General features: G+C 32.5%; 3 protein-coding genes across 3 annotated transcripts; 2 read left to right on the forward strand and 1 right to left on the reverse strand.

The window, feature by feature from the left end:
• Positions 1-3,141, forward strand: LOC114193110. The gene is made up of 5 exons (XM_028082811.1): positions 1-114; positions 539-615; positions 1,467-1,567; positions 2,405-2,492; positions 2,840-3,141. The coding sequence occupies exons 2-5, from the start codon at positions 568-570 to the stop codon at positions 3,071-3,073; spliced, it is 471 nt and encodes a 156-aa protein (XP_027938612.1). The 5' UTR covers positions 1-114; positions 539-567; the 3' UTR covers positions 3,074-3,141.
• Positions 3,142-3,865: 724 nt separating this feature from the next.
• LOC114193298 (transmembrane protein 56) lies at positions 3,866-8,826 on the reverse strand. The gene is made up of 9 exons (XM_028083031.1): positions 8,559-8,826; positions 7,167-7,370; positions 6,958-7,046; positions 6,729-6,867; positions 5,848-5,922; positions 5,535-5,656; positions 5,384-5,459; positions 5,179-5,238; positions 3,866-4,184 (listed from the first exon to the last, which is right to left on the reverse strand). Exons 2-9 carry the CDS (start codon positions 7,299-7,301, stop codon positions 4,056-4,058), a joined length of 825 nt encoding a protein of 274 aa, XP_027938832.1. The 5' UTR covers positions 7,302-7,370; positions 8,559-8,826; the 3' UTR covers positions 3,866-4,055.
• A 9,157-nt stretch (positions 8,827-17,983) lies between these two features.
• On the forward strand, positions 17,984-21,854 carry LOC114194390 (regulatory protein NPR3-like). Its single transcript, XM_028084575.1, has 4 exons — positions 17,984-19,198; positions 19,683-20,436; positions 20,838-21,035; positions 21,302-21,854. The coding sequence occupies exons 1-4, from the start codon at positions 18,638-18,640 to the stop codon at positions 21,571-21,573; spliced, it is 1,785 nt and encodes a 594-aa protein (XP_027940376.1). The 5' UTR covers positions 17,984-18,637; the 3' UTR covers positions 21,574-21,854.
• The last annotated feature ends 1,009 nt before the right edge of the window (positions 21,855-22,863 follow it).

Here is a 22,863-nt window from a genome sequence, read left to right on the forward strand (position 1 = left end):
ATTGTGAGAGAAGTGTGAGGCAATACAACAAATCTGAACTTCCACGCCTTCGTTGGACTCCTGAACTTCATCAACACTTTGTTCAAGCTATTCAAAGTCTTGGTGGAAAACACAGTTAAGTTCAATTTCCTTCATTAGGGTTTATGTTTAGGGCTTCCAAAACCTGTTGATGAAAAAGCATGAGATTATTGGGATACAAAAATCACCGTTTCATCAAACTTTTTTGTTTATTTTTATTTCTTCTGATCCAACCTTGGAACCTTCCTTCACCCCTTAACTTTTGTGCTTTGTTGACTCACTTTTCTGCATGTCTGATAGTTTCATTTTGCTTTTTCTTCTGATATTATTTTCTCATACTTGGAGAAGATAGTTTGTGACAGAAATATATGTTATTTATCAGAAAATTTTATGTATCAAAATATATATAAGTTCGTTACAGTGAAACATATGAAAATAAATAAAAAAGAAACTATCTTCAAATTGAAATATGCTCAATTAAACTGCAAATAGAAATAACAGAAGCAGCATGGTTTTGCAGAAGCAACTCCAAAGAGAATTCTGCAGCAGATGCGTGTGAGAGGACTGAGGATCGCTCACATCAAAAGCCATCTTCAGGTATCTGTATATACATACATATACATATACATATACATATACATATATACATATATATTATGTATGTATGTTTGTTAACTGAAAAGCAGAATAGTTTGTGGAACGTGAAGAGATATCTATGAAAAACATTAATTCCTGATATGATATATTGTTCTAGGGTTTTTTTTTCTAGTCCTCAATTAATTAGGTCATCACACATCTCTGTCATCTCTTTTCCTTTTACATTAAATGGCTCAATAAATAGCTTAGACCAAATAGTTTGAAAGTTAGTTCAATTATTGCACAAAAACAAAATCAGAAAGCATACAGGGCCTTCTTTCAAATAATGACCATATTTGATGGAAAACTTCATAAGGCACTGCACAGTGTAGCTGTTCATAAATAACTTGAGTTTATCAGAAATTCCCCTTTATGTATAGATAACTCAAATTTTCAGTATCCATCTTTTTACAGTGAAGACTGTTAGTGCAATTTTTAAACTCGTTATGTTATGTGAAAATGATGAAAGATTTAAACAAAGCACAACAATTTGTGTACAATGTGATAAATTTTGCTACTACTTGTTTTCAAACGAATTATGAGAGTTTAGAGTCACTTTATGGTGTAATATTTTCTTGGCTATAGTATTATGTTCTCCATACTTAAGCTAGAATTGATGTTAAAAATTTTAAAAATATTAGTATTTTCTGGAAAAAAAAAATATCAGTACGTTAAACTTTGAAAATCTGGTCATGCTTATTATTTTCTTAACTATGAATTAATAACATATTAAATTTAATAGTCTGATATATATGCCATGTATATTTGAATTACTATAATTGATGATGATGAAGTTTTCTGGGTTTTGTTAGATGTACAGAAACATTAAAGGCTATGCCAAGAATTGTGCAGATGAGATTGTGGAAGGAAATGAAAACGATTTCAAAGTATGTTCCATTTGTCCAACCCAAAGGTAAACGCATCCATAACTCATTTTCAAAACATTTTTTCTTATTAATAATGTCTTTGATTAGCTATGAGTATGTTGAATTTTTCATTTCAAAATTAAGACAAGTTTAATTTCTTCTTGTCAACTACCTTGTAGATATAATTTATATATATCATGTTAATTTATATCCAATCTTAAATATTAGGAGGGATCACTAGTAAACATCTAGAAATATAAATTTTATCTTTTTAGAGAAATTATCGGGCCATTCAATCATATCTTTTACATATTATGTAATTGAGTATTATTAAATTTGTTCCCTAAATTAAAAAAAAAATTGAATATTGATCGAAACCATAATTGAATTACTTAATAATTTCTCGATCCTCTTAACATTGAGAAATAAGAGATTGTAGAGTGTCTTAAACCATAAACAAAAAAATCTACCTATATATAATAAAAATCTAGCAAATGAATTAAAAATTCATAAACATATATGATATTTCAAATGTTATTAATTCTTTATCGTCAATTAAAAAAAGTAAATACATGTCATTTTGAATATTATTGGATCATACATTTAATGTTAAATCATGAATTTTTTTTACACACAAGGAAACACATTTAAATTTAAATGTCACATTAACTACTTATAAAACATAAATAGCAATCTTATACTTCTGGGGAAAAGATTACAACTAAGTCAATAATATATATATATATATATATATATATATATATATATATATAGTTTATTGATCTTTTAAAAAATGAATTTTATGAAAAAGTTGATTTAATCTTTAATCATATTATGAATTTAATACCATTTTCATATCTTTTTGCAAAAATATGAAAGCACAGAATAATTATGAAGGGGGAACTTCCTCTCTTAGACAACAAAAAGGGGCTTTCACAAAGCAATGAAGAAACTGATTATGATCTAAACCAGGTATTATATCACTTTCCATCTCCCTAATATTTTGCGACTTTTAATTATATGAAGAAAAGAAAAAAAAAAAAAAACATCATGTAATGTTTCGAAAACCTATGTTCTTGTCTTCACAATTAAGTAATCCAACAGGTTCTTCTTCTGCAAGCATTTTTATTTATCGATCGGTATTAAAAGTTTGATTTTAAACATTCCAGCGCCATAATCACTTTTCGTTAGCCTTCTGTTATTAGTGGTTTTATTATTAAATCAATTTTTTTCATGAAAAGAAAAGAAGAGACGTTGATTAAATGAATATCATTCTTATATTTTATATATTTGTAAAAATATATAGTGGAACCTTGCAGGAACCTGAGTCAAGTTCATGGTTGGTTGGAGACGATGATGTTTCAAATGAAGAAGAAAATGTTCCAAATCTATTATTGTCCTTCAGCACACCTCTAATTTCGATGATGAAAAGTGAGAATAAGAAAGACATGATGCATTTTTCCTCATCAACTGCACCTGCTAATCATTCTATTGATTCTACTTCTACATCTTCCTTTGGAAATACTTATATTAACTTAGACCTAGCAATCTGAATATGTCAATTCTAATTTTATTTACTTCATTATACAGATGCAAACACTAGTTAATTACTGTTAACAATTTAGGCACATACTTAGTTGATTATTGTATTCTTTATTATAAGTTAGTTAGTCTTGTTAGCCTTAATAAAAAAAAGTTTATCTTTCTTCTTCTTCTGTATAATAATTATAGTAATGACGGTACACTAATCTAAACCATGATTATTAATTAGCGAAAAAAAATCTAACAGTCTGATTCATCATGCAACTTTCTTCTTCACTTACATCAATCAAGCTTTAGAGTTTAATAAGTTCAAATACTTTATGCATCTTTGTTCTTTAACACCAAGATCATATTACTTAATCAGTGTTCACTCATTTCTTATTCATAGTTCTTTTCTAGGAGTTGCAACACGCAGATTGCGATCAATAAGTACATAAATTTTGAAATCCATTCCATAAAATAAAAATTCATTTGTGAGGAAACATTTCATGAAATCAGGAATTCACCAAAAACAAATTCTTAATGCGTATAAATCCTAATTATGATTATGAAGAAATTAACATGAAACAAAATGTAAAAAATAGTTCACACGGGAAAAGTTTTATAAATTAATTTACACAAATTAATTTTAACTTATTAAAAGATTATTTTATTTTCTTCTTTAAAAATTATAAAAATGTCATCCAAGTACCTGTTTACATAACACGAAAGAATTAATAAAATTTACATGAAGATTGACCGAGATGAGAGAAGTTATAAACACCACATGCTCTCTACCTCCCAAATTAATGGAACGAAATACATTTAACAATATAATTAAAATTAAACCAATAAATGTACATGAATGGGAGAAAAAAGGCAGAATGAACATATTTATACAAGTTCGAATCTCAGGGGACCCAAACACTTTCAACTGTTTCTGTTCTCTTACATCTGTCACTACACATCATTGACCTGTATTCATTTTCCTAAAATATCACTAAGCACAAACTTTCACTGTCTCTTCGCCAAAGTCTTCTTCAATCCTTTGATAATTTTTGAAAACCAAACCAAGTTCATAATTGATAGCACCAGCGGCACAATAATAACTAACACTTGTCCAAACGACTGCATCTGCTCAACCTGTTTTGAATAATTGTATGACGTCAGATCCTAAGCTTTATAAGTAGACTTTGCTTGACCAGAAATTTGAAGGAAAATTTTTTTGATTCCCATGCAAGCAAGACTATAACATTTATTACAAAAAAAAATGAAAAGATTATCCATTCCTCTTGAATATGCAAAGGGGTGTACATAATTAACCAAACTGAACTGTCAACTAACTCTACCATATTATACTAAAAATACTGAACTGAATCATCATTTTGTAGTTTAGTTTTAGAAACTGAATCTCTCAAATTGCAGTTAGTTCAGTGCTCATTAACTAAAAACTATTTTGTTGATGAAACACATATTAGAATATAGGCACATAGGCCAGAGATCGAGACAGACCGTCCCAAACCGAGAATCAAGACAGACCTGTCTGGACCAAAGATTGTGATGGGTTGAGACGGACAGGTCTAGACCGAAGGTTGTGACCGGTCTACTTTTCGGTTCAGTGCAATCTTTAACGGTTCAGTTCGGCAAAGTTCATTTTGCCCACCCCTAACGGTGCATGTAAATGCAAGAGTCATGATTCAGCCTCATCTCACAACAAACCACTCTCTAATCCCTATCTCGTGTAGGTGAATTTCCAACTATCTAATGGGAAGAACATTCATGACTAAGTTGTTCGCATGATGGATCTACAGCCACAAAAATTGGCTTGCCAAACAAGGAGTCAAACTGTAAATTTGCTGGAACAAGTTCTACAAATTCCATCTTATGGAGGTAATGGTATATACGTGCTAGTGTAAACTGAGAGAGACTACCACACTAAATGCTGATCCTTGCACCCAGAAACTCACCTCACCCTCCCAATTAAACACACACGCATACATATTCAGAAAGTGATATTGTAGGGCACCAAAACATTATTAGTCATCTTAAAAGACCAAAAATTCAATATTAAGATCTGATTGCAAAGCAGCACAAATACCAGAAAATTTCTGAAATTCAATACGTCAGTAGTCATTACCTGATCGAAGTGCAAGTAGACATGGTAAAACATGTATACGAACAAAAGTATTCTGGCAACCTGCACAAAGACCATCTCAGCAAGTATGTCCAAGATGCCAGGATGAGATTATATGTACTCAACCTGACAGGCAATTCAGAATGACTCCACAAATACACAAAAAAAGTGACGTAAATATATTTCAAGCTGTAATGACTTGACCCACCATCCAAGCAATGAATATTACAACTCCATTGATGATATAAGCTTTCGACTTCTTCATTCCAGCTGCATCAAGATACCTTCACAAATACAATATGTGCATAATTAAATCAATTACATGACATATATACTGCAACATTTAAGTGGTAGATTACCATCTCAAATTTATCCCAGGAGTTGTTGTCTCAGAGATCAGGACCATGTATGTGTATAGCTGACCCTCTCCACTCAACATTGAATAGGCTACTGCTACTAAAGAAAGCAAATGATGAATCACCTGAATCAATGTCAGTATAAAGTAACGTTAATCCAGACCCACAACCAAAGAAGGTGAAAAAGGAAGGAAACCAAACTCCTGCCATAATCATCTTCAGATGGGTTCCTATCAAGTGGAATATCTTAAAATTGAATAGAGTTCAGAGGAATAAGTTGGTTTAAATCATGCAAGTCAAAGGATATGATCCTTACATACTCATATCCACCAAGAGAAGGAAAAAACCAAAATATCATCCCAAGGTCAGCGATGAAGTAACCAACAGAAACCTGTTACAATAAAATTAAAACAAAAACGCAAATTTCATAACCAGATATAAATAAAAATGTCTTGCAGATCATAATATGATCTATAAACATAATTTTCTGTTTTACCATTGGATGTATCGGGAAAATAAATCCAATAAAAAGTCCAGATTTGATGTAAATTGTTACTAGCAACATATAGAAAGCATTACTAAAAGGGAATTGGCAGAAGATATGTATACTAAAAATATATGGGATGATCTTTCTTTTCTTTATTTAGCAGAAAAATTAATTATGAAAATCAAGCAGCACCTTACATGCAGCAGAAGCAGAAGGCATATATACTTACTCATCAACAATTTACTTAAAATAGTATTTTTCTTTACCCTGGCAGCCTATTCCTCTTGTCTGTCTTGATTTCGTAACAACAACACATGGGTGTCCTCCAAATTTAACTTCCAGTATGTCTAGTGATTCAGACTTAACTTACAGTATGTCTAGGGATTCAGACTCACCTAAAGTATATTATCTCATACTTCTTTTGGAACTCCACTACCACTACATCATGCCATTCATGTTATCAGAAAATGACATTAGGTCACTAAACAAGATGACATAACATGTAACCCTAGTTGGCATGCAATTCAACTCCATAATCCATTCCTTCATCCAATTGATTAGGTGAACTAGATTTGTTGACATGCCCTCAACAGTGAAGTCAGACAATTATAAGTGATTGTTTATCATAGATAATGATGACGGGCAGATATAAATTGCAAAGAGGAAAAGTAAAGGCAAACAAAATTGGTAAGGGTCTACATCATTCTTACCCCCAGAGCAAATGTAGACCATGAAGAGCTTCGAAATGTAACGAGTTCAGAAAACTGGTCGTCAGAATATAGATTGGAGCAAAACACGAAGTACAATGACATAGTTGTTACGAAAATAGCATGAATCGTTGATATAGAACTGCACAGATAATAGGAAAAAAATCGTAAACATATTATCTTCCTCCTAAACTAAATAAGAACATTCCATGAAATGGAAATATCCACTCACCGATTATTCCACTCAACACGTTGGATTCTAGTGAGACTGGAATAGCTCTTAAAGTGAACAGTGCTAAAAAGCTGAGTCAGATCATAGAACTGGAAAAACAGGGAAAATTTAAAGAGAAATGAAAAATAGATAAATAAGTAACCATAAAAGCTCAAGTCAAGTGAAATACTTTAGAAAATAGAATGCGTATATAATTTATTACACCATACCATCTTGCAAGCAAAAATACCACCGATAATAGAAGTATATGGAATCAGAGGGTCTGCTAACAAATATTCCTTCACAAACAAATTAGCCCGGTTCTGATAAGATTTGAATTTCATCATTTCATTAGAAGCCAACATTGCAACACTACTCCTTGAATGGGAAATCTCTTGAAGATCTTATGAGCTTTCTGCCTTTACTCCTATACCCTGTTTTATGGACAAATACAAGTTTGAAGACAAGATGTTACAAAATTTAAAAGCCAATGATGAATCCTAATTTGTTTTGCCTGTGAAAATGACTAGAGAGTTAAGGATAACTATCACATAAGTCACAAATTGAGGGAAAGAGACTTAACAAATTAAGTATTTATATATCGTGTGCCAAAGGGATAACTAATCAAAACTTTCATATGGACAAAAGCTAGAATATAATCACATTAGGAAAGAAGAAATAGGAGGAATGGGCTTCCTCCTTGCAGAAAAGGATAGTCCACATCCAAAATTAAATAAAAGTGTGCTGATATCTCTCGGTGAAAGCAATCTTATACCAAATCAACTCTAACAAGGTAAGCAAATCCAACGTTCAGAATCGGACAGCAAGAAAGTTGTTTGCATATAAAACACATGGCCACAACACTCTTCTTTTACTCCATCCAAAACCTCTGAAATCAATCAAGAAGGCAAGAAATGCTTCATATCATATCCCATGTACATACCCAAATTTCATCCGAAAGACCAAAATGTCAGTTCCAATTTCCAAATGTTTCTATCCAGCAATGTAAATAACAACCAACAACATTATCGCAGATCCACCAACCAAACCAACATGCGTGAAGTTCAATTATTAATATTTACAGGAAATAAATCATCCATCCGGGGAGGGTGGGAGAAAAATGACATATCAGGTATAAACACTCTTCAACCTAAACAACAGTAATAAACTGTTTATTCATTAATACCAAGCCTAACCAGTTACCACTATAAATATCATTCGCAAGAAAATCAAATAAGTTACAATTCTCTGAATGTCAGTAACTTCTAAAATCAATGCAGAGCTGACAGAAGACACTGACAAACAAGAAAAAAGCGAAAAGTCTTAAATCATCCCATAATTGAATTTCAAAAAAACGAAATCCATATAGGGTTCTAATTTCACATAAAAAAACAGCACCCAACGGTTCATATCAATTGTAGGCCACTTGATCAATCAAGTGAGATTTGAAAGCACCAGCTACTGTAAGTTCAACGACGCAAGAAAAAAGAAAAAAAAAAAAAACATTACATAAAACTCCATAGTAAAACCTTTTGAAAAAACTTTAAAAAAACAACGATAACAATAACCGAATCGTTTAAGCTTTAGCAGCATTGGAGAGAGGAGGGAAGGAAGTAAGGTACCGAAGAAGGGGGAACGGGCGTGAATTGGGCGTAGGGGAGAAATGCGATCGGTTGGTTGGTGCGTGCGTTTTGTAGAGGTGAGAGTGGCGAAGGTGGTGGAATCACGTTGCGTGTGCAGTGGTGATTGGAGAAATGGAAGGAAAAATCTGGAACACCGAAAACCCTAACATGTTGAATCGGATTTGGATTGGATTAGATTGCGATTGGAAGAGGTGAGGCCGAGGAAGAAGATGGCAGAGATAGGAAGAAATATTATGGTTGGGTTGGCACCCGCGTCTTTTATACACTTCTCATTTTTTTCTTTTTTTCTATAAGAAATAATTAACAAAAATAAAAAATAAAACACAACAATAGTTTTGACTGGTAACTACTCAGTTTTCAATCCCTTTCATCAATCACTTCAGTTATTACCTGCGTATGCTTCTTCTCTTGTTCTTATAGTTTTATAATAAATCTCATTTATTGTGTTGGGTTCAAATCGCTTCAATAAATAAAAATGTTGATAATATTTAATAATGGTTATTGAAAAGAATTTTGGAAAATATTCCCATTTAAAATTCATTTATTATTTAATTTTGGTACTAAAATGTTTTTTAACTTAAGTGAGATATGTGTGAGTGAGACTAATCAGGAAAACGTGAGTTGTGTTTCTGCATTGGTAACGACATGAGAATATATTGTGTGTTGAGTGCAGAAAACTCATAAAAGGTTGCGGAAAATGAGGAATCTGTTGTTGATGATGTTGGAAGAAAAGTAGGGTTGTGAAGGGACAAAAGTTGTTTCATCGTTCCATGCTTACACAATACGGTGCGCTTAAACAAAGTGTGTGCTATTTTATTGTCTTATATTGTGAATCAAGGAACAGTGGTCGCATTCATTTTATTTTATTTATTTATTTTGTGCACACTAAGTTTTCATGAATAAAGTTTATTCTAAAGTCTCTTCATTCTATATTATATACTGTGTGCCATAAATTAATGTTTTCAAATATGTTACTGCTAACATTGAAATTAATGACATATTTTATGAATTCAGATATGAATACTTCCCGTACAAGAAATTAAACAACACATTTTATTAGCTGGCTGACTTATACCAACAAAAAATTTAAAAAATTATATATGGAATCTGATAAAATATTGGGTAGTAGCACAAAAAAAAAATAAAACTGCATTATATAAACTTAAACGTGTTTTCAAACTATATACGGATGTATACAATTAAATATTTACCTAAAATTAGGTACTAGTTAAATTACACAGAGTTTAGCATCCATCATAGTTATTATATGTTTCTGTTTCTACATGTTATGCAACTTCTGGTATTAACTATTAAGTTATAATAACCTTTTTTTTATTCGGAAAGTATATTTTTTCAAGTAATATGTCTGTTTAATACTACAAGAAACTAGAATGAAGTGATAGCAACTAATCATTTTTAATGACTATTAAATAGAAATCATATAATTTTTTACATATATAGAATTGCACCTGTAAAAGCATAGTTTTTTTTTTTTTAGTTTAAGCTTAATAATTAATAAATAGATTGATAGATTGCGTAAGACCAATATTTTAGCATTAACATGATCAAATGTACGTATAATGTGACGGGACGTGAGAGAAGAATGAATCAACACAATTTTAAAACATAATGTCAACTAATTATACATATTTATATTTAATTAAGTTTTCATCCCAAAAAATATCTCAACAAATATTACATTCTTCCATAATATTTATTTTATTAAAGACTATTTAAAAAACAAAATTATTTATACATGGCGTGATTTATTTTATTAATCTAAAATTAAAGAAGCAATTTTATGAAACACGTCTTTCACATAGTTAGACTTGTGAACTTAATTCAGTCTGTAGGATTTGATTCTTAACCTATGAGTTACGATCAAAAAATTCATAAGATAAAAAATACCAAACAAAATATTCATAACTAAAATGCTAACAACAAATTTATGGTAATGGCTAATCATGGATCGGTCTCTATGAATCAATTTAAAATCAAGATAAATAAAATTGGGTCAAATTCAAGTCAAGTACATAGTTTGACTTAAGTCCAACACAGGTCAAGGTTAATAGGGTCTACACTATGTTGAATTTAATTGAGTCCACATTGGAAAGAGACAAGTTGGACCTATGTTTGGTCGAGTCATGTTGGGTGCACCTCAGACCAAAGCGAGTTGAATGCACCTTAGACCGAGTTGGATCGAGTCCATTTGAGCTTTATCAAGTCAAGTTGACCTATATAAGACCAAGTCGAGTTGGGTTATCAGAGTAAGTAAAGTCGGTTTCTTGTTAAATTAAGTCAATTTAAGCTTGGGTCTACATTGATTCAAGTAAGTCAGACCTATCTCGGGTTGAGTTGAGTTAGGCCTTTTTTTAGCTAAGTTAAGTCGAACTCATATTGGACTAAGTTAAGTAGGGCACACCTCGTGTAAAGTTAGATTGGACCCATCTTGGACTAAGTAAGGTCAAACCCATTTTAAGCAAAATCGAGTCACGCCCACCTCGAGCTGAGTCCAATCAAGGCAACCTCAAGGCTAGATAAGTTAGGCCCATGATAAACTTATTAGAGTTATGTTCATGTTAGACAAAGTTGAGTCAGGTCGCGTTGTTAGACCAAACATAGTTAGGCTCACATCATACTAAATTTAGGGGTGGGCATGGATTGGATTTTTAAAGATCCAATCCAAATCCATTTTATATCCAATTAATTTGACCAGATATTGGATCCAAATCATTTGTTCTTTGCATAACTAGTTTGAATTTTTTTTAAACCAAATCTAAATATTTGGATCAAGTTCAAACACCAAAAGTCAAAATTTATTTTTTATAAAAGAAAATAAAATTGAATTTTCTAAAACTTGTGTTGTCGACCCGACCGAACCCGTCTCAATCCTCGACTTGGTCCAACCAGTCTCAACCCTCGGGTTTGACTCGCCCATCTTGACCCGTGACTCTGGCCAACCAATCTTGACCCTTGATAAAGGCCAACCTGTCTCACCTTTCGATCCAAGTCAACCCATCTTGACCTTCGATCTAATCTAACTCATCTTGATCTCATGCCCATGTTAGCTATTATTGACCTTTCAATCGAGGTCGACTCCACCGAATTCGGTTGCGCCATCTTGGCATAATTCAACTAAATTTTGAGTAGGGTCAACTCGGTTGACCTTCAACTTGGACTGACCTTCTCGATCTTCAGCCTGCATAGGTTAGTATCAACCTTCGGCTCAGATAAGCTCATCTCAACCTTCAACCTTGGTCGGTCCGTCTTGACCTTCAACCCAGATCGACTTGGTTTGACCTTGCGTTTGGGTTGATCCGTTTCGACCTTCCGCCCATTTCGACCTTTGAACAAGGTCGGCCTATCTCGATCTTTTGCCTGACCCTGACCATCTCGACCTTCGTTAGGGTTAGTCCGTCTTGACCTTTAGCTCAGGCTGACCCGGCTCGACCTTCAGCCAAAGCGACCTAGTTTGACCTTGCGTCTAGGTTGACTCATCTTGACTTTCGGTTTGGACTGGCCCGTCTTAACCTTCAATTTGGATTGAGTCGTCTTGACTTTCAGTCTGGGCTAACCCATTTCGATCTTCAGCCTTTGGATTGGATATTTAGATTTTTCAAATATTTGAAAATATGGATTCAAAGAATAGATATCCAATCCAAAAAATTTACAAAACATATATTAGATTGAAATCTAGATTTGATAAAATAGATTTTAAATGAATTAAATTTTTAATAAAATAAATTTTAAATTGATTAGATTAAAGAAAAAATTGATCGAATCCTAAAAAGTTGATTTTTGCTCACACTTCTAAACTGATTTGACACCCACCTTGGATTAAGTTGAGTCAGACTAACCTTTGGTTAAATCTAATTGAGCTCACATTTAATCGAGTATAGTCGAATCCCACATTATATAAAGTTAAGTTAAATTGATTGAATTTAAGTCAAATTAGACTTACATCAAGTCGATCCGAATGAAGTTCAAATTATATCATGTTAATTCAAAACGAAATAGAATTATTAAGTTTGGATCCATGTTGTGTAATGTTGAATTGACCCAAATTCAAATTGAATTAAACTGACCAATCAGGACAAGTTAGTTTAGACCCAAACATACCTATTAAATTAAAAATATTTAAAATTTAATTAAAATTTTATAGTATATATGGTTAGAGATGTCAAAATGGGTTTCAACCCGTGAGCCAACCCGGCTCACCACGGGTTCGAGCCGGGTTGGGTTAAGAAAAATTCAACTTTTTCAAAAGTGGGTTGAACTCAACCCGGCTCACTTAACCCACGGGTTAAATGGGTTCGAGCCGGGTTGAAGGTGGGTTGGCCCACTTAACCCACCAACATTTTTTTACAATTTTTTTTTTAAATTTTCTTTTAATTTTTTAATTATTTACTACTCCAATTATATTTGTTCACAATTTCATATTTTTAAATGCTAAAATGTTGCTTAATTATATTTGAATTATTTGAATGTTTAATTAATTTGATTGTCAAGTTATATATATGTTGATACTTTAATCTTTAACTATAATCTTTATAGTAAATTACTCAAGTAACCGTCTTATAAACAATTTTTTCTAAATTAGCATGAAAAAAATGTATAATTTTTTTTATTTATATTTTGTTGAATAGCATGACAGAAAATTTGTAATATTAGTCATGCTTTCTTAGACTAATGGATACTTTCTTGGAAATAATTCTTCATATATTGGTGATGAGCGTGATCAAAATATTGGTTCTTAATTTTACTATGATTGTCATCTCATGGGTTACTTAAAAATTTATTTAAATATTTGAATAATAAAAAAAAATAATAATTTTTTTAGGTGGATTAGTGAGCCAACCCACTTAACCCACCAACCCGTGGTGGGTTGAGCCGGGTTACAAAATTTCTGGCTCACCAGAAAGTGAGCCGGGTTGGGTTCACTCATTTTGAACCCGGCTCGTGATGAGCCAACCCGTATGAGCCGGGTTGGCTCACTTTGACGTGTCTATATATGGTTAAACCTACTTTACTCTTAACTCTAATCCATTTTAAATAAAAGAAAGACATACAATTTTTCAATCCAACCATTTAATTTTTTTTTTACCAATAAACACCTTATTTGAAAGCGAATTAAAGTTTAGTAATGAATTAAATGGACACTTCCACCCATTACGTTCTGGGCAGCTCTAAGTGAGACAAAAATACTAAGCAAGTAAATCATAGTTATTGACAATTGATAAATTAGATAAATGAACTCTATAGAAGAATAAAAAATGTGTTGAAACAACTAACGTTAGTTGAATGAGTAAATATTACTCAAAACTATATAATTGATGACTTTTCATGAGAATGATGAATGACTTATTATGAATATAACAAATAAATATCTCAAAAAACACCAATATTATTGTTGCCATTTGTGGATATTAAATTGGGAGAGTTACCTGCAAAAAAGCGAAGGTGAAAATAAAAGGATGAGCACTGAATTGAAGAAGTGTGGTTTGGAAGAAGAAAATGGGAAAGTTGAAGTCGAAAGTGATTATAGCGATGAAAGGGCACCCAGGAAGCGGGAAAAGCACGTTAGCGGAATCCATAGCCTCATCGCTCGGAATTCCTGTGTTAGACAAAGATGACGTCAAAGACTGTACCCAACCGTTGCTGCTAACCTCACCCGCCTCACTCCTCAACGACCTCTCATACGACGTCATCTGTCAGATTGCCTCCACGCAGCTCCGCCTCGGCCTCAGCGTCCTCCTCGACTCTCCGCTCTCCCGCCGCGCGCACCTCGACCGCCTCCGCCGCCTTGCCAACGCCCTCTCCGCCCGCCTCCTCATCATCGAGTGCCGCCCCGCCGACCAAAGCGAGTGGCGCCGGAGACTGGAGGCGCGCGGCGGTGGCGCGGGCGGACACAAGCCGGCGACGTGGGAGGAGCTGGAGAAGCTTCTGGAAGGATACGCAGGGTGCACGGAGTATGACGTGGGGGACGTGGCGAGGCTCGTCGTGGATACAACCGCAAATGTCCCTTTCGAAGAGATCTGCGCCACTGCGTTGGAGTTTATCTTCACTCATGCTGCTACGCCACTTGAGATCTAGCCACGTGGCTTTCTAATATCATTCTCACAGTAATATCTTCTCAATACGTACTGTAGGATAGAGCATTGTAAATTATTGTAATAACTAGTTTGCACACAAATATATATATTTATATATACATTCTTTGTTGTATTTATTTGTTTGATTAAGTGTATGTTATTTGATAAAAAAAATCTCTTATTTGGTTATGTAAAAATAAAAGAGAAAATAAAATATGTTGTAATAGTTAAATGTTTTTATTAAAGAATAATAAAAGTAAAACTATTTTAATCATTTGGGTTAAGTTTATCTCTTATTTCTATCCAGAATTGAGGCCATTACAATTTACATAAACGGGCCTCGCATCCTTTACTTCTTCTCACCTAAGGACCAAATAAGAGAGGCCGCTACTTCTTGCACCCTACTTTTATTTTCTTTCTGCACCCCGTAATTAATAAAATATCTGCTCAATCCTTAAGTTAATAGTAAAGTGAACCTAATTTTTCCTCCCTTGCACCCCCTTCTCCAATCCCTTTCCCACCAGCATCGTCACACTTCTATCATACCCGACACTCGATAATATTTGAATTAATATTAAAATAATTCAAATATTTTAATAATAAATAATTTAAATATTATCATGAAATATGCTTCAAACATCAGAAACTTAACAAAATTTGATTAAAAAAATTAAATTCACATATTTTTTAAAAATAAATGATTAAATTGGTCAAAATTTTTGAAAAGATACTAATTTTAAATTTCATTCAAACTTAAAATATTAAAAATATATTTAACTCTATTTTGTAGCAACTTTCCTTTAGCATGAGCAGAAGGCGACGAAAGAGTCACAGTTGATACACTTTCAATTTTATATTCAATATTAGATATTTTAAAAGGTATTTTTAGATTCAAAATGTCAAAAAAAATTCCGTATTTTAAAAGGTATTTCGGAAACTATTTTTGGATCCAGAAAATAACTTTCATAATGCTTGTTCTGAGTTTGGTTTTATATTCTAAAATAACTGTTATGGGAGGTATTTTCAAATCTCAAACTGAAAAAAATATTTTTTGAAATACGAAAAAAAGTTTGTTTCGAAAATTATTTTCATATCCGAAAATTAATTTTGGAATACCCGTTTATCATTTTTGTTTATATTATGCATTGACCGTTCTAGAGGATCTCTTAAATTCAAAAATATCCTACAGAATGATCAAAATATAAAAGGAATTCCAAAACATATATTTCATAATGTATTTTGGGATCCGAAAATATTTTTCAAAACACATATTCCAAATTTTTTTTATATACCTGATTGAGTATTCTGAAATATAAAACATCTAATTTGAATATTCAAGGTACAATATCTTTGAAAATCTAATTTGAATCCACTTCTTATATTGTTTATGGAATTTTCTTTTTACAAATATACAAAATCTAAATAACAAGAAAAAAAAAGGTTATATGTATACTCCTAGATGATATGTATCATTTTGAGTATATGATTTAACATTTTTTATTTTATTTTTAAGTAAAAAATAATATAATAGTCCCTGAAATTATAAGTTATGAGAAAACTTATATTGAAAACACTACTTTTAATAAAAAAATTAAAATAAAAGGCTTTAAAGTTTTTTTTCTCATATATCGCTTTTCTTGTCTATTTTTAGTCATAAAAAAAAATTCATCTCACACTTGATTCCAACAATTTACAAATATAGTGTTCAATACTATGATCAAAATAAAGTCTCTTAGGTGAAGAAAGTCGTGATGATAACAGTACCAAATAAATTAAGAAATTTATAAAGAATTTTCAGTATTGAAAATTGAATGTGATACGACATTGTGCTGTGTAAAGAAAGTGCTGATATATGTACTTATTTAGTAGAGTTATAAAAAAATAAAATTGCTTATAGTAACCACATTAAAATGAACTCTTTTAGGAAAATGATATTAATTTCAAATGATGATTTATGGTTGTTAAGAAAGTAACATCATAGTTACTTCCAACTATCTATAATTTAAGATCTAACGTTGGATCTGGTCAAAAGCATATATGTCTGACACGTGTCTAAATGTCGTAAGATAAGAAATGGTTAAATATTATAATAAAAAAAGATAATGTGAAAACTGAAAGCAGTAGAATCTGATACACCCAAATTCAAACGATTCTATCTGCACAGAATTCGATGTGCTCCTTCTTCATTGGACAATCACAAATCAACATTCTCTTTGAAATTGCTATTTAACACGTTCATTTTTAACATGGTGCACCACTAAAGGACAAATATTTACGTTGGACCACTGTTCCAAGTGATAATAATAATAATAATAAAAAAGTTCAATATGTTTTTTTGATAAAAATTGAAAGTAAAATTAAAATTTGTTTATATTATAAATTTGATATATTTTAATTTTTAAACTTTAAAATAAATAAATATAATAGTTCTAATCGACCGTGTTAATATATATTTTTTAAATAAAAGTTCAAATTAATACTTAATTAAAACGTGTCAGTAACAACTCAATTGTAGTCTAAAATATCAAAATTTAACATAAAAAGAATACGTCAAACTACTTTTGAAAGTTTAAGAATCACACTACAAGACAAAAAATAAATTTTAATTATAAAAAGCCTTCACCACTTTGTCATAAGTAACTCAAATTCTACTTGCCTTTTCTTATAACACTTTCCTTCTTATTTTTGCCAATCCAATATTAAAATATTCTATTGTATCTGTAATTTTGTTTCTATAATTTCACACTCCGTCCGAATATATATATATATACACGCACAGAGAAAGAGCATCAATCACAGAAAAGCGAAAAAGAAAGATAAATGCTGTTAATGTTCTTCCTAATCCTTTGGTTTGTACATTATAACTGAAACTGGTGGAACATACAACTATCATATTTTTTATATTATCAGAGAGAATAAATTTAATTATGACAAAACATATATACACTTTTTAAGATGATTTTTTTCCCCTTAATTGTTCAGGGAAAGTCTGATTAGTATTTTCCTTTTCAATTATAATCTAATTTAATATCCTATGAACTAAAACAGTTATGAAATCTAAATCATCATGTCGTTTGTAGAAGGAACAGAGGCTGTGAGAGATTAACATCAAGAGGAAAAGTCTTTCACTGCTGTGCTTAAATAAACTCCCTAACCACTTTTTCCTTTTCAAATCACATGTTTTACATATGCATTTTGATAAAACACTGTGACAATACTCGGTAATATTTATTTATTGCATTAGGAAAAGAAGAAAAATTGAGAGAGAATAAGAAAAAGAAAAAAAAAAGAAAGACAGAACAAACCAACGCGGTAGTTCCAGTTTTGTTTCCCTTTGAGGAAAACAGGGATTCTCGGTTACCGAGCATCATCTCTCTCTCTGTTATTTTCCCTATCTTCTCTTTCCATTCATTGGTCAACTTTTTCTTCATTTGTTCACTTTTTCTTTCCCTTCCCAAGTCTTCCCTTCTTAGCTTCAAGGGACTTTTTCAGACCCTTCACTATTCTTCATGTCAAACTAGCCATGTTCTTCACTTTTTGTTTCTTTTCTTCTTTGCAGCGTTTTCAAGCCTCTTCCAACTCTCTCTTGCTCAAGCTTTTTGATTCTGGTTCATTCTCTCAAGCTGCTGTTGTTGAGTTCATCTTCACTCTTAACTCTAAGGGTCACACTCTGTAATGTTTTATCCTTCCTTGCCTCTGGGTTTCTCTTTCCGTACAAGTTAACTGATAAAAGTACAAACTTTATTTGATGGGTCTTCCCCAGATGAAAAATTTATGCTTTCCAGGAATCTGAGTTTTGTTGCTTGACTTGCAAGTGACTTTGGTAACTTTGCTTATAAGAGCTTGGTTTGTTTAGCTGTATAATTTGTTGGGTAGCTTTTCGATTGAGATGGGTACTTGAAGGGGTTTGGTTTCTTCTTCCGGTTCTAAATTAAGTCAACCAGTTGTTTGACTCAATTGGAACCTATGGTGTTTGGGGTCATGGATAACTCAAATGATTCATCGTCATCCTTGAGTTTTGTATCATCTCATCTCTCACATGGTTCTAGTAATCACAACGTGTCTTCCTCTACCAGCAATGAGCATGGGGCAAATATTGAAATTTTGACTCTGAGTAAGCTCAGTGGAAGCCTTGAGAAGTTACTGATTGATGCTGAGTATGATTACAGTGATGCTGAGATTCTCGTTGAAGACATGTGTGTGGGTGTTCATCGCTGTGTATTGGCCTCGCGTAGTCCTTTTTTCCATGAGCTTTTTAAGAAAGGAACGGGTGGATCAGGGAAGGAAGGAAAACCAAGGTATCTCATGTCGGAATTGGTGCCTTATGGCACCGTTGGATATGAAGCTTTCCAAGTTTTCTTGTATTATTTGTACACTGGAAGGTTAAAAGCTTCACCAACAGAAGTAACAACATGTGTTGATGAAACATGTATCCATGATGCATGTCGCCCTGCTATCAATTATGCCTTGGAGCTCATGTATGCTTCTGCAACTTTTCAGATGAAGGAGCTGGTTTTACTTTTTCAGGTATGTTGTGTTTTAGGCTGTGTATTTCCTCATTTCTAGTTCTTTTTCCTTTTCATTGCTAATATTTTCACAGAAGTGTTGAAATGTGACAAATTTGAAGCACTTTCACTAATCATTCTCGGCTGAAAAACTCAAAAAGACCCTGTTAATACCAAGAGTTGGATTCTCTACTGCATTTTTCTATGCTTATCCTCCTCTTCAGTAGAGGACATGACTAGAAAAATCAGTTGAGAATCTGGACTCTATAATACTACTCCCAAAGTTCACCTATTGGCTAAGACGAACAGCATATAAACATTATAGTTTTTGCAGGTTTTGGAAACTGTTTCCAAATTTACATGCTTATCTTTAGGAATTGTTCAACATTTTATCTATTTTTGTAGCAAACATGTTCTGAAACAGATTTACTCCTAGTCTGCATGAAAACACACATGCATACTTTTGATTCCTGCTATATGATGTGAATGTGTCTTAACTGATGCAGCGGCATCTCCTAAACTTTGTTGAGAAGGCTCTTGTGGAGGATGTGATTCCAATTCTTCTGGCTGCTTTCAACTGCCAAATAGACCAGCTTCTCTCTCGGTGCATTCACAGAGTTGCAAGGTCTGATTTTGACATCATATGTTTGGAAAAAGAGCTCCCTCATGAAGTTGTGACTGAAATCAAATCGTGCCGTCTCTCATCTCAGCCAGAATCCGCAGCTGATGCAATGGAAGTGGAGCCTGTGAGTGAGAAGAGTATAAGGAGAATCCATAAAGCATTGGACTCTGATGATGTTGAGCTACTGAAGCTTCTTCTGAATGAGTCTAGGGTCACCCTAGATGATGCATATGCCCTGCACTATGCCTGTGCCTACAGTGATTCCAAGGTTATTCAAGAAGTTCTTGGTCTAGGTATGGCTGATATTCTTCGGAGAAATTCCCGAGGATACACGGTTCTTCATGTGGCTGCAAGGCGAAAGGATCCATCCATTTTGGTGGCACTGCTGAATAAAGGGGCATGTGCAACTGATACCACTCCAGATGGTCAAACTGCTCTTTCGATTTGTCAGAGGTTGACAAGACGCAAGGATTATCATGAGAAGACAGTGCAGTGTAAGGAATCTAACAAGGACAGGCTCTGTGTTGATGTCTTGGAGAGGGAGATGAGAAGAAGTTCTATGACTGTGACTATGTCTGTATCATCACAGTTAACAGCTGATGATTTGCACATGAGACTGGATTACCTTGAAGATAGAGGTATTGCTTTCACTTGTCTAGGTCACTCTGTTTTCATGAATATTGGGTCTGAGTTGGAAGTTTGAAAGGGTAAAACAATCAACTCAACGAACAACAAACTTTGTTCAGTCTGATAGACTATAATCCATGACTTTTATGTTAAGAAGTGAACTTTAAGCTTAACTCAATCTTACAAAATTAGTCTGTAAGATCAAGTTTGTACTCGTTTATATACTGTAAAATGATCTTATTTCTAATTGATTATCTCTGGTTGATATAAGACTTTTAATAATAATAATCAAAAGTTGTCATTGTACTTTAGGTTTATGCATGCATCAGAATCACAGTGAAACAGTATTTTCATGATGCTTTTCGATTTAGAACCATGTGATCATGAAAGTAACATGTTCCATATGTTGCAGTTACATTTGCTCGGTTGTTGTTTCCTGCTGAGGCTAGGGTAGCCATTGAGAATGCTGAGGCAGATTCATCATCACTGTACGCAAACGAATCAGCTTTGAAAGGCACAAATGGAAATCTAAAAGAAGTTGATCTAAATGAATCTCCCTCTGCTCGAACCAGAAAACTTCAGTTAAGACTGCATGCCCTTATGAAAACAGGTATGCCCTTAGACAACTTTGAAATTACATCCTATAATGATTATGCATGATAGTGGAATATGAACAAAACTTGTTATATCAACACCAAATCAAGCTTGCATGACCTTGGTTGAAACCTGATACCGATACGTTAAGAAGTGGACTTTAAACTTAACTCAGTGTTACACTTTATCAGTTCATACCTTGTAGTATTTATGACAAATAACTTTTCTGCAGAATGCCTTTTTCTTTTGTTCTTATGATAAAGTTGAATGAATTTTGTACAGTTGAGAATGGTAGGCGATTCTTTCCCCATTGTTCAGACGTGCTTGATAAGTTTCTGGAAGATGATATGCCAGATGTGTTCTTCCTAGAGAAGGGTAGTGAAGAAGAACAGAGAATGAAGAAAGCACGGTTCATGGAACTTAAAGATGATGTGCAGAAAGCATTTCACAAAGACATGGCTGAAAATAACCACACAGCTTTTTCATCTTCAGTGTCTTCTTCATCATCTTCAACTCGGAGGGAAGGTCTTAACCACAGAGTGAGGAAAAAATGAACTCCATCTTCTGCTAGAGTTGTGCTGCAACTTCCAAGTATCAGAAGAAGCTGTGGAATATTCAGTAAATAAGATGTTGTGTTAAATTAGAGGGTTTTGCTAAAGGAACAAGCACATTTTTTCTAGCTTCATTTTTGTTTCTTACACTTGTTGGACCAAATGAAGAACAAAGGAAGAACTATATTGGCTTGTAGTATATTTTTTATCCTTTTCCAAGAACCAAAACTACTTGTAAAATATCTTACATTGATACCTTATTCAACATCCTAGATTTGACTGAATGTATAAATAGAAATAATTATTTTAAAACTTATATACAAAACTGTTTGATGTCATTTTTTGTTGATTACCTTTTTAGTTGTAAGATTACTATTTTGAAACTTTGTATTTCTTTTTTTTTTTATAAGAATTTCTTAATCATTTTCACCAAAACATATTTAATTACTTTATTTCACAAATTGTAGATATTGTGAATTTTCTCTTTCTTGTGAAAATTGAATAGTTTAATTTTATGAACTAAAATTTTACTATTTTGAAAAATAAAATACAAAAATTACAAAAAAATTTAATGTTAGTAATTAAATTAATATTTTTTTATTGATATGAATTAAAATACTTGTCTTGTATTTAGGTATGGAGAGAAGACTCTTACAATTTTATTTACTAAAAGCATATAAAAACAGAGTAATGGATTTTTCTTAGAAAATAATTAATTTTACAATGATATACCATGAAAAGAGAAATCTAATGTTACATGTCCAATTAGATTTTTGTTTCTTCTTCTTGTGAAGAACACGTGAGAAGAGATTATGTTATGATTGATGTTAGAGACATTTAAACTAATTATATATTAATGGATTCCAGCAAAGCTCACAGTGGATGTCACAAGATTTTTTTTTTTATAAAAAATTCCCCTTATTTTAATCATCTGGGTCAAAGGATCTAAATTTCAAAAGGCCCAACACTTTCTCCATTTTTATTATATTATGGTCCTTTAAAAAAATTGAGTCACACTTTTTCAGAAAGAATGATCGAGAATATAAAAAAAAAAATACTTTTTTCCAAAATGAAGGGCTTTTATTTATTTATTTTCGTAAAAGGGAATGTCCTTTTATTATTCATATTGCTATTGGGCTATTGAAAGGAATCATGAAGGACTTTTTCTTGTTATACTTCATTATTGTTAACTGCACTCCTATATTAATAAAAGAATAAAATAAACATATATATGAAACAACGTGAAAGAAGAAACACGTATTATATACACTCTGAAAAGCTTTTGAAATTTTG

This window comes from Vigna unguiculata, chromosome 8 (assembly GCF_004118075.2).
Source record: "Vigna unguiculata cultivar IT97K-499-35 chromosome 8, ASM411807v1, whole genome shotgun sequence".
In the NCBI taxonomy this organism is placed as follows: domain Eukaryota; kingdom Viridiplantae; phylum Streptophyta; class Magnoliopsida; order Fabales; family Fabaceae; genus Vigna; species Vigna unguiculata.

Coding starts and splice junctions, on each gene's coding strand:
- LOC114194390 (XM_028084575.1), top strand. CDS start 18,638: ATGGTGTTTGGGGTCATGGATAACTCAAATGATTCATCGTCATCCTTG. Junction 20,437..20,837: donor GGATTACCTTGAAGATAGAG/GTATTGCTTTCA, acceptor CATATGTTGCAG/TTACATTTGCTCGGTTGTTG. Junction 21,036..21,301: donor GCATGCCCTTATGAAAACAG/GTATGCCCTTAG, acceptor AATTTTGTACAG/TTGAGAATGGTAGGCGATTC.
- LOC114193298 (XM_028083031.1), bottom strand. CDS start 7,301: ATGTTGGCTTCTAATGAAATGATGAAATTCAAATCTTATCAGAACCGG. Junction 6,868..6,957: donor CGTGTTGAGTGGAATAATCG/GTGAGTGGATAT, acceptor TTATCTGTGCAG/TTCTATATCAACGATTCATG. Junction 4,185..5,178: donor TCTACTTGCACTTCGATCAG/GTAATGACTACT, acceptor TATTCAAAACAG/GTTGAGCAGATGCAGTCGTT.
- LOC114193110 (XM_028082811.1), top strand. CDS start 568: ATGCGTGTGAGAGGACTGAGGATCGCTCACATCAAAAGCCATCTTCAG. Junction 616..1,466: donor ACATCAAAAGCCATCTTCAG/GTATCTGTATAT, acceptor GGGTTTTGTTAG/ATGTACAGAAACATTAAAGG. Junction 1,568..2,404: donor TCCATTTGTCCAACCCAAAG/GTAAACGCATCC, acceptor ATGAAAGCACAG/AATAATTATGAAGGGGGAAC.